The sequence below is a fragment of the Leuresthes tenuis genome, unplaced genomic scaffold, assembly GCF_036924035.1.
Source record: "Leuresthes tenuis unplaced genomic scaffold, fLeuTen1.0.hap1 SCAF_5, whole genome shotgun sequence".
In the NCBI taxonomy this organism is placed as follows: Eukaryota; Metazoa; Chordata; class Actinopteri; order Atheriniformes; family Atherinopsidae; genus Leuresthes; species Leuresthes tenuis.
The window spans coordinates 30692972-30705414 of NW_027325359.1; the positions used below are offsets into that span (position 1 = coordinate 30692972).

The 12443-nt window shown below is 40.5% G+C and overlaps 1 protein-coding gene across 1 annotated transcript in view; it reads right to left on the bottom strand.

Moving 5' to 3' along the window:
- The window catches only part of galnt18a (UDP-N-acetyl-alpha-D-galactosamine:polypeptide N-acetylgalactosaminyltransferase 18a), a 142382-nt gene that overhangs the window by 64964 nt on the left and 64975 nt on the right, over positions 1-12443 (bottom strand). Inside the window, exons 2-3 of the mRNA XM_072386634.1 lie at positions 6792-6993; positions 6499-6665 (exon numbers count right to left, since the gene is read on the bottom strand). Coding sequence (XP_072242735.1) covers positions 6499-6665; positions 6792-6993 — 369 coding nt within the window. The remainder of the gene's footprint in view (positions 1-6498; positions 6666-6791; positions 6994-12443) is intronic.

Genomic DNA, 12443 nt, shown 5'->3' on the forward strand with positions numbered 1-12443 from the left:
TCACAGTTTCTTGTTGACCCGGAAGAAAGATGGACTCGTTTAAACTGGAGCTGGGAGTATAAGAGGAGCTCCTTCTAGTCTTACATGCACATATATGTATGTTACACTTTTGAACATCTGTATTACTTCCAAATCAGGTTGGTAAATCAAGTGAATCAGAGTCAGATGTCTAGCCAGCACTGTGGAAGATGTTTACTTTAACTCTCTGAACCACAGGAGGTTAGCCATCAGTAAAAAAAAAGACATTTCTGACATGATGTGAGAACTGCTGGGTTCAATCTGAGCAATAAAATTCTTAGTGGAAAGCAGAATGATGCATTCTCGCCATCTAGAAAAAAAATAAATGGTGTTTTGTTAATCCTGGGCTGGCATTGTGTCACTAAAAGAGAAAACTGATGTGCTCATAATATAATTGTTTACTCTCGGGGTGTGTAATTAATGAGTTTTTTTTTCCATTACAATTTTGGGATGCGGCAATTACGAAAACAAGATAATCGAGATTAAACGATTGTTGTGCTGCAATGATTCTCTCATTTTCGCTTTGCGTATAAACACAGTGCAACCAATTATAGCAGTGCATTTTGCCCCAAAAAGCCCAATATCACTCTTTGCCAGACTGTGAAACATTAACATTACTTATTTCTGTCAATTCTATATTCAAACAACTCGATGTTTTGGCATTGAAAAGAAACTAAATGAGCTGTCCTGTGATGGTGCTGCGCTGCACATTGTGATAGAAACAACGATAATACAAAATGTTCAATGTCTGAAACTTTTACCACACCAGGGGCAAAGACTTCGCAGTTCATACAAATGCTCCAGGAAGGCCATGTTGTCTTTCGATGAAAATGATCCTTCCATGGCTTTAGATGGCTTAGATGTAACTCCATAACTTTCCTCATTTATCACTTGGAAATGTATGAATATGTAAGTCGTAAGTTCTTCCTTTCCATTCTGTCACACACATAGTTTAGGGATAAAGTGAAATAAGCACGCATTCAATTGGTTACGTTAGCACACAGCAATGATATGTTGCTAAAAGCTTACATTAGACAAACTTTGCTCCTGATGGCTGGCCCTGACTTCCTTCTAAGATGAAAATGCTTGGTGCTGACTGCTCTTATTTCTCTTATTTCACTCTTGACTCACTCAAGTCTTTGAGTCAATAACACATACCACACAGAATAACACTTTATTAATCCCGAATGCTGGATTAATTTAGCAGCATAAAGAAACAAATCAGTTTTAAATTATTCGTTTTTGTAAGAAAAGTGTGTGTGCGGGGTTGTTGTTGCAGGCAGGAATAAGCTCCTCTAACATCAATGTTGCAGAGGAGCTGAAGAAGTTTGATCACAATGTCATGTAGAGGGTGTGCAGTATTGTCCGTTCATCAACTTGTGCAGAGTTCCTTGCACATTTGGCTGCAGAATAGTCCCACAGCACAGAGCCACTCTTCTTTAACAGTCTGTCAACTTTCTTTGAGTAACGGGCTCTGAAGCTGCTGCTCCAACAGATGGCTGCAAAACAAATTGCATTCTCTACTACAAACTTATAGAAGATATGCAACATCTTTGTGCAGACATCGAAGGAATTTGCCTCAGTGTTGCATTTCCAGTCCAGTCTGTTGTCCAGGTATTCAGCCTGGTATCTGATGTCCTCCCAGCATGCAAAATGTGTTTGGTTTACCTCTGGCTACTCCTAAAATCCACAATCATCTCTTCTTTTGTTAAGATACTCATATGGTCCCAGCTGACCTTGTGTATGATTGTGTCACAGCGGGATTGTGCTACAGTTATCCTGTGAGGCTGTACTTTTTCAGGAGGATTAGTGTTCTGTCAAACGTTCATGCCAGAAGCCTCTTTCACCTACACCTTACCAAAGTTATCAGAATTTATTATCTAACAAAAACAATGTCACGCACTAACTTCATGCTGTGATTGGCCGGCTGAGAGTAGCTGAGTGAGGAACATAAGGTGCACTAATGTTACTGATGTTAGCCTACAAAGTGCTTAATGGAACGGCTCCCATCTACTTGAATGCTCTTGCAAAGGCTTATGTCACAACTCGGTCCCTCCGTTGGTCCCAGGATTGTCTTCTAGCAGCTCCTACACCACGCCTAAGACAATCCAAACTCTTTTCATGTGTCGTCCCACGATGGTGGAATGACCTACCGAGCGCTACCAGAACAGGGGCGTCCCTGTCTATCTTTAAGAAACTCTTGAAAACCCAGCTCTTCAGAGAGCATCTCCTATCCTAGCACTTACCATGTACTTCCCTACCCCCTCTATCTTTGCACTTTATCTTTCTGCACTTCCTTCTATGCCTGCACCCTATCTCTACTCTGTCACCTCTGACAGAGTCGGACTATTGGCTTCCTTCTATGTAGTTTATTGTTAGTTTTTTATATAGCTTGTTATATCTTCATTTGTAAGTCGCCTTGGATAAAAGCGTCTGCTAAATGCATAAACATAAAACCTTCTGTTGACTGACAGGAAAGCAAAGTAATGAAATAATGTCATTTAATGTCACTGTGAAATTAATGGAAGTTTGAATGGCTCAGTGATTTTTAACAAGCACTTTAAGACAATATGAATACCCCCTTGAATTTCTCAGCTAATGAACTATTCTGGTGGGAGTGCATAATAAAAGATCCTGGATTTACACTTTTGCCTTCATATGGCCAAAGTTCACCATAATTTGTCTTAATCACACTTATGAACTCACCCTCTCACCAAGTTGTCTGTCATCACTAACTTTCCTTGTGAATTACCCCTTGTGAATCATTGCAAAGCAGAAGCATTAAATCATATTTCCACAAGAATTATTAAGTCGAACACTTGTATTGCATTAGCAGAGAATAATTTGTGGTAAATAATGTATTTATCCCCCGGTTCCTTCACTAATCAGCATTCAACCGTGTGCAGCTACCATCACTAAACTCTGATATATTGTATTATTGAAGAACAGAGGGGCAGTGAGAGACCCACAAAATCTGCAGGCGGTTGTAGTACAGACATATTTCTCATAATTGTAATTATAGATTTGGCCGCAGTGAAATACAATATGTTCCATAGAACGTGACACAGTAATTAACACTAGCCCTCACACAGACAAATCAAATCCAGGCTTTAAATGCTACTGCTTTTTGAATGTTTTCACAGGCCGGTGATGCAGCGAATGCCAACAACTATTTTTCTGTGATTTGTCCAGACAAAATGTGAAATAAGAGGGACATCAATCAATGCTCAGCTACAGGGTTCACTACTTAACAACAATTATTAAACTCTGGATCTCTACCCTACAATGTGATAACAAACTCAGAAACTGGCGTGAATTCAATCAGCTTCTATTTGACTGTTATCTGGCAGCAGTTTAGTCAGTTTTGTTTGTTTTGTTTGTTTGTTTCTGCCACTGCAAAACTCGATCTGTATAGATTGGTTATGCTAAACAAATTTAACAAACAGAAAAACAATGTTACTAAATTGAACTAAGTGAGTGGTTTTATTGCTTCAGGTGGCCACAGTTAGCTGCTTTTTAAGCAACCCTGCAGTAATTAGTGAATAGAGAATGCCTGGAGACATTTGTAAAAAATATATCAATAAATATAACAATAATGATGCATATCAAAGAATTTTATAAGTTTTATAACTGGTCACAAATTAGTAATGCATTAGTAAGTCCTAGCAACCCATTACTAAGATGTCACCTGCCTGTTGAAACACCCTGCTAATTATATAAGCTCCTTTTAACATCTACTTTGACAGTACAGCATGCTTCTGAGCACCTTCTGTTCTGAAATAACAACACATGACAATATATTCCTGTTAGCCCCATTAGGTTTTTGCAGCTTTCAGTTGTTTATTATTATTATATTTTGAAGTATATCTGTGAGCTTTCATTTTGTTAGCGTTGCCATGAGGGTCGGCAGGGTTTGTAGTACTTCTGTGTGGAGAGTTGGGATGAGGCGGAGTCCTCTGGCGGCTGGTAACTTCCCTCACCTGCGCGGCATCTCCTAATCAGCAGTGGGCTTTATCAGAACAGAGGCTGCAGCTCTTCTCTGTCAGACTGTTGTCACTGGTATGGTGAACAGTTACCTAGAAAAGCTGAGTTCTTTGAGAACTTGTCCTGACAGTGCCTGTTTTGCCTTTTTTCAGAGTACCCGTGTACCATGTTTTGTTATTCTGGAAGAGAGCCTCTGTTCTGATTGCTTCACTTCATGCTGAGTGAAACACTCCTCTGGAAGGAGGACTCTGCCTCTTCTGCTGTTTTGAATTCCACCCGCCTGCCCACTCTCCACTGTCTCTCAAACACTTTTTTGGACCTCCCTGTTGGATTTCGACGCTACTGACAAAAGTAGGAAACTTACCTCTCCAGATTTACCTCTTATCAATCTTTTCCTGTACATAATGCCTGTACATAAGTGCAACTGTCAGTTCGCTCTCACCTGACATTTCTGCTGATTCACTGTAAATAAAAGTCACTTTAAACTTCTCTGCCGTGTCTGAGTCTGCCCGCTGACTTCGTCTGTTGTCCTGAATCATGACTAGAATCTCTTATTTAAAACAAATAAATAAATAAATTTAACTTTCCTCTAATTGGGAGGAGACCCCGGGGAAGACCCAGGACACGTTGGAGAGACCATGTCTCTCGTCTGGCCTGGGAACGCCTCGGGGTCCCCCCGGAAGAGCTGGAGGAAGTTGCCGGGACCAGGGACGTGTGGGTTTCTCTGCTCAAGCTGCCCCCGCGACCCGACCCCCAATGAAGCGGCAGATAATGGATGGATGGATGGAATTTAACTTTAGACTTTAAATTCTGAGTTACAGACTCAAAGTTGCTGAATGTCAGCAAATTGTTTCAAAACGCTACAAGATGCAGTTTCCATTATAAATTATCTCAAGATTCAAATAAAATTCCATTGTTTGAGTGATAAAGGCTCAAATATACAACAAATATATGCCTCTGAATCTCGTGGCAACTGTTTAGTTACTGAGATAAACACAATACTAACTCATGGCCATGACTTAAGTATTTCATTAGTAACCTGTGGCCCTGCAATATTTTCCCATCCGATGTCACGAATGTTCTTATATTTATTGGCTAACTTTATTAATTGTATTTGCCAGCACACCAACTATTATCGCTCTATGACAAATACTGAGAACTGTGCCCACACAATCAAAACCCATCACCCAGTGTATCCATTGGCCCGTGCAGCACAGTGACAGTTTGTTGCTGTATTGAGCAGAATAAACTGTAACAGTAGGGTTACAGCTGCTGAACATGAATGTGCAACTTTCTTGTTCTGCTGTGACCAAAAAAATTAAATAAATCAACAATTTTTTACTATAATTTTGTGCTCGCTACAAACTCTGTTTTATTTCTTGTCACTACATTGATACTGTGCTGTACTGTAACATAAATGGTCATGTCTGCTCTATCCAAAACCTTTGTGGGAAGATGAGTGAAATCATCAGCTGGACATTGAGAGGGCAAGTGGTGGGAAAATTAAACAAAACGTAAGGTACTTTGGAAAGAAAACCAGGCGGTGTGTATCATAAATAACAAACTGTACTGCCAGAACATCCTGTCCAAAACTCAGCGAGTTCTTACGGTTTTAATTGTGGAAAAGCCTCCTGCCTCCATAGACACAGATGTATTGAAATAATTGGTTAACCTGTAGCCACTGTGAGGTAATGAAGCAAACCAAATGAATCTGCTAGAAAATAAACAGATTTTATTCTAGTGGTAATCATATGGGAAAAAAGCTCAACACCTTCTTTGTTTATGAGATAAGGTTTACAAAGTAGCAACTTTTTTGACTCAGCCACTACTGACACTTTCACACAGGCAGCTGTAGCGAATGCTGCGTGGGCAGTCGAGAATGGTGGGCACTGCACCAAAAGAGAAAGCATGTGATTTATTTTTGCATTAACAGTTTTGTTTATAATGATATATTGAGGGGGACAATCAAGACAAATTAGTCCAGATCCACCATTCCCCTCATAATTTCCCCCTGTGAATTATCAAGGTGGCCACACATATTGAGGTGAACACACTCTGAAGCATTATTTGCCATTTCTGTCAGTTTACCCCTGGGAAATTTAAGGCCACAGAGACATAAAAGAACTAGAAGGAAGAATAACTCATTCTCCACCTGGTGTAGGTCCCACTCATGCATAGGTTTGGTATGAAACAATACGGAAAGTCAATAAGAGGGCTTGATATCATTGGTAATGGCATACAAAATATTGCAAACCCATTTGAAAAATTGCAACTGAGAAGAACTTGCTCCCATGTCAGATATTTAAATAGGAAACTTCTCTTAATGTGACCTGAAATTGCTCCCCAGGCGATAGTGTTATAATGTATACATTAGTGTACAAAATGTGTTTGAGCCTAATATTTAAAGTGAAAAACACCTGGTGGGTGTCCAGGTGACTCAGTGGAAATGCAGTATTTGTTGAAAATGAGATTATGAGGACGATTTCATATTCTTACAGCTGTTGCTGTGGTCGTCCACCAGTATTATCTCCTTGAGGAGGTGAGCCGGAGTCCTCTGAATGACCGTGTGGACGGAGCGCAACAGGACTGACAAGGCCTCGTTTACAAAGATGAAGATGACGCTGAGCTGAGGAAGGTCTGATGAATAAGACATGTTTCTGCATCTGGAAGCACAGGCAGAGATTCAGAAGAAATGATATCTGAATCACATTCCACTGAAGGCTGAAAATAGCACTATAATCCCTCCTAATTATCTAATCAAGTAACAGCGCACAAATTAAGTGACTCACCCGTCTGGCCTTAAATCTGGAATTGGCCGGGTGAGGGAAATGCGGTCGCTAAGGTAGCCATTGTATCCATAGTAACGGAACTTCTTGAGGGCAACCCTTCGACTCTCTGGGCCCAGGTCGTGACCCCAGTGGTTGAACAGAGTGGAGGCGGGGTCTGCGTCTGACGAAGATGCTGCATCGTCACCGTCCTTCTGGGGGGTGTCTGTGGACACAGAGGAGAGGAAGTTTGTGCATTTTCAACAGAATATTTCTTATGCGTTAATACTAACATCATCCAGGTATCTCCTGCAGTTTTTCTCTATGCCTCACCACCAAGCTTTGTGTTTGTCCTTTTTCAACCTTCTTAACAGAAACTCTTTAGAAATATGATGACAAATGAGCTTATTTCAGCTCTATTTACAGTCCTTCTAAGAAAAATAACTGTGGCCAAATGTACAGTAGTTATCAAACAAAACGTGTTTGCTGAGGGTTGAAAGAATAATGTAAGAGGCATGGGGGAGGATGGAAGTCTTACACGTTTCGAGGTAACAGGGATTTTCATTGCTAGTACAAATAACTCTGGCAGGCTCGATGATCTATTTTTGGAGAGGAGAACAGAAATCCACTAACATGACCAATGAAATACTTCTTTTTTTTTAATGAGCCCCGAAGCTCATCATTCTCTGCCGTGTGTGCAGCAAAGATCCGATTTTCGTGCACGATGGAAAACAATAAGAAGAGAAAAGATGCCTCAGGCCTTCGTGTGCACAGCCCATTTAGAAACAAGACAAAACCTTTCTTGTTTTTGTGTTGTTTTTTGTACATTCATAATGTGAAAACATACTCACGGCCTGCAGTTATTTTAACTCATCATTTCCCTGACGACTGGGGTCACTGGCAGACTCGGGGGGCCAAGCTACAGCAGAGTTTACATGCTGTTGCGTGTTTGAGTCACTAGAGGAGGGATATTTTAATAAACAAAGGCATGCTGAAACCTCTTATGTAGAGGTACAATTGTTGTCAATGAGACTGTCCTCCTCCCTAAAACATGTTCATGTGGCGTTCGTTTTTGCAGGCAGATATGGTCAATAATTACGTTCAAACCACTAGTGGTCGTGAGAGTAACTGCAAGCGAAGGGTAAAAATGGTGTGCACAATGGTGATGGCTATGTTGTGAAAAGAATGTTGATTAGCTATAACAATACAATTACCCAACCCTGACAGTTTTGATTTTCAGTTTCATTTTAATTCACTTTTATCTATATAGTACCAAATCACAACAAATTGACATTTCCTAATTAGTTAGTTTAATTCATTCTAAGCCAGTTGCCTAGGTAAGTAAACTTCTCTTCGATTGAATGCCCTGTTCTGAGCATGCACAAGGTGACAGTGGAGAGAAAAAACTCCCTTTTAACGGGAGGAAACCTCCAGCAGAACCAGACTAGGGAAGGGTGGCCATCTGCCTCGATTGGCTTGCGGCTGAGAGGACAGGAATTTATGATTTCTAACCCTAACCAAAGGGAAGTTATTTTCTAAAGCCAACAAGAAAGGGACATTGATTTACAGTAACATGCTGTAGTTACATGTATCCAAGGCAACCAGTTCAAAAGTGTCCATGACAGTGACAGTTGTGTTGCAAAAATAGCGTATTTTAGACTTAACCATCATTGTTTTCCAATTCTAACTGAATAATGTTGTTGGTTAGGTCCACAAATTAGTTACTCGACAAAAGTGTTGTCGAGTAACTAATGGCTGTACGCTGGTCCCGATCTCACGTCACACAAAAGGCCAATAAATGAAAGCGCAGCACATGCCACCTCATGTACAGCAATATACTCGCTTAATGATCAATGAACTGAACTGAAATTGGAGCTTAAGTGGAAAGGGAGTGGATGATATAACTGTTTGCTTCAAACTGAACTAAATAAAATATATTAGTTATTTAAATCTAACAATACTTTCAGCTTGTGGGGTGTTACCTGTCCTTTTTTTAAAAACCTGTAAAAACGTCAATGATTAATGCTGTAACCTCTACTTTAAATAGTGTACTATTTGTTCCAATTACAGTTTTAAGTTTCAGTTTGACTTTAAACATATCAAACATCGCTTTCTTTTATTTTCTGCCCTGGAAACAAGACCATGAAATGCCTCCTGTCTTTCCAGAGCCGAATGGCTTTTTTATTAGTTTGAAGAGCACAACTCTCACCTTTGGCAATAACACACTTAATGCTCTCGTGGGTGAAATGGCACCTCCCTCTGAGTGCCCTAACTGCCTCATAATAAGCACCCTAAAAGCACAGCAAATGGCACTATGTTCCACTTTTCTGGCCACAAAAGCATAGTGAAATCACAGAAGGTTTTAAAGAGTTTTAAGTCACCTCACTTGGCCGATGTTTTTCATTAATATTGTCCATTTATATTCATAGAAGCTTTGAGTTAATGCATGGTACTTTTTAGCTCAACAGGAAGCCAAATTATCAAGAGAGGAGAAGGTCAGATCCTTCATAGACGGCACCTGTGTAGGTTTCCTGATGTTTGAGAGCAGACAAGCTGAGGAGTATGTTGTGTCCTGCCCTGCAATGTGTCTGATAAACTTCTTTATTAATTTATTAGGCCAAAGCTCCTCTTCTTTGCATAGCTGGAGGGGACGTTATACAAGTCAAGGAGAATAAAGCTAGAAAGTGGTGTGTAAGTGTGTATTAGGCAGCACGTACAGGACAGTATACGCAAGTGTCATTTTTAAATATAATTCTGTGTCCTGCATTGTGTTTGTGTGCTTTACTAAATAGATGTTTTTTTTTAATGCCCAGGCTTACTGGGACTTGAGCCTGGGGCCCGACATCACAAAGTCCCCACGAGGCGTGGAGAAAAAAATTAATTCTGGGGTGCCTCAGTGTTTTTGGGAACCTACTTGCAACTGTTGTCTGTGAGCATCTAGGTGATGGAAAGGGAGATCTTGGGGAGAAACACTGACTGTGGTGTCAGACTGACACGTCGACATCAGCTCACCTGCTAATCGAATATACGACGCTTCTGTGTTAAATCTTCAATGAATAAGTCATTGTCTTCAAACTCTGGCTTAAGGAAATGTTAAGATCTCAAACTTCCTGTTAGCAAAAAAATGTGATAGAGGAGCTCAAAGGAAACACCAAAAAAAGAAAGAACAACCTTTGGGCTGCTGCAAACACTAACCCACAGTTCAGGATTTACTTTCAGAAGAAAATGAAGACTGAAAAGAATTAAAACATTTGAATATTAACTTTAATTTGGAAAAAGAGCATGAGTGTGTGTGTGTTGCCCTACACACACTCATCTCACCTTGCACATCTTCCCCACCTCCACACACAGACTTTGTGAACAATATGTGCTTCCTAACATCCACCTCACACACAGCCAGCTCAAATTAATTTTCTTGGTATGCATTACTGCCGCAGCCACCCCACCCTTGAAGAATCACAGATTTTTCACAGCAGGCTCATGTCTATGCATTAACATTCACGAGGTGCTTTGCACTGTACATTAAATGTGGGTGTGAGTATACGAGGCTGATCCATGTGTGCAAATTTCCAGGTGGACTGTGACTTACAAAGGGAACATGGCCAACGGGTGTGTGCATGCATGGGGTTACATGCAGCCATTCCGACATCTCGCCATTCCACATTGACCTCCAATTGGTCGGAATGGCGGTATGTTTTTTTTTTTTTTTTTTAACATACCGCCATTCCGACAGGTCCTTTTAATAGCCTATGTTTTACCCAAAACATTTTGCACTAATGATATGCCGGCGCAAATACGCCCTAAAGTTTGGCGCACAAACTCTGCACATGCAGAGGCCACAGCCTCACAAACAAACTTTAATAATCTATTATCAAAACCCCCTGAAATTTAAAATATAAAAATACAGATATTAATGTAACTCTGGCGAGACTGAAACTGATTAAGCTGAAATACAGTGTCAGTGAGCTGTCACAGCAGACAGCTGGAGCGGAGCTCTCCACAGAGCCCATGCGTCTTTTGCCCGCTGTCATCATATGCAAAAGTAATAATTGCAATTACAGATATCACGGCTACTGCACAGGACACAGTTGCGAGCACTCTGCCTTGCCTTGCCAATAGGAGAGGAGAGAAATGACAGCATAGAACGTATAAAACACAACAAAATGCAGTAAAAACGTTTATTCATGTTATTCACGTGATTTATGAGTACTCGCTCCAATTTTGGGAAGCGCGGATGGGCTTTGCGCATTTGGCACAAACAGGCCTGTTGATATCTTATGGACTTAACTGGTCACATCTGGGAGTAAATGTCATGTAGAGATTGTGTTTACATGACATTACAGCTGAACATATAGCTTTCATCCACATTCCAACGTGGGAGAGCCCGAAGACGCATGTGCCAGACGCACATAGGCATGCGTAAAACCGATTTTGACCACTTCATGTTTATTTGCTTTCTTTTAGTTAACTTTCGTTTCTTTTGGATTCTTGTGCGTGTTATGGAGCCGTTTCGGTCCATGTTTGTAAGCCTTTTTTTCCTGGATTAAATTTTCGGAAGTTGAAACAAGTGGCATTGGAGTGTGTGATTGAAAACCACGCGGTCTGCTTCTCCTCCTCCAGTTGCCAAGACTTTGTGTCTTTAATAACGCTTATCTGTAAACATGTGTTAAACATATAAATTGCATGAACAGAAAGAAGGGGCTCACCTGTTGAGTAACTCACATTTCCATATACGGAAAGCCTTGTCGGAATGGTGGGACGTTTGAATGTCGGAATAGAGGGATTTCGGAATGGTGGGATTTCGGAATGGGTGTTGCCACCCCATGCATGGTGTTCAAATTTAAATGATCTTTTAGTGCGTGCCATGTTCTATTTTCGTGTGCACGATTTTAACTTGTACTGAGGATTACATGCATTTTTATAAATGACTCCTGTCAGCCGTTACACTTTATTTCTTAAATATCTAAATGAAAAAGAGAAAATTTAAAGAAAATGACCACATTTTACAGACAAGCTGGTAGACCACACACACACACACACACAGTAGTGTCAGATGTTAACACTCAAGTGTCCAGTTAATTTTCCAGTGTAGAAGCACCTTGGCCTGCATTGTGGCAGTAAATACTGTCACTTTGTCTTGTTCGATGGCAAATTGGCTCCATATCAATGTCTGCTCAGCTGTACTTACACTCAATACTAACACACATGCAATGAACAATAAGAGACAAGAATGTTTCACAAAGAGAGCGTGAGATAGACATCTTTAGAGAGATATGTCATTATTCCAACAAATCCTCACAAAAACAACAACATGCACATTCGCTCTGATAAAAAAAGCTCTTAAAATATTAAGATACGCCATAAAATATGTTCAGAATAATAACATGCAAAAAGGGAGAGTAAAAATGCAAGAAAACCAAGAAACAGTGATGACAAAAGTAAAACCAAAGCATCAAGGTGAGCAATAAAAGTGCCGACAGGATGCTGAATGAGGTATGAGAGAGTGATGAAGATGAGGAGCAGCACATAGAGTGATGGACAAGAGAATAAAGGGCTTGTGACAGAAGGTTTTCATCTCTGGGTATGTGTAAACAAGGCGACCCTGAGCTCAGTCACATCAGCTTGCAGACACACACTCTTTTATTAGCTCAGACATAGAGACAGCTCCCTATCCAC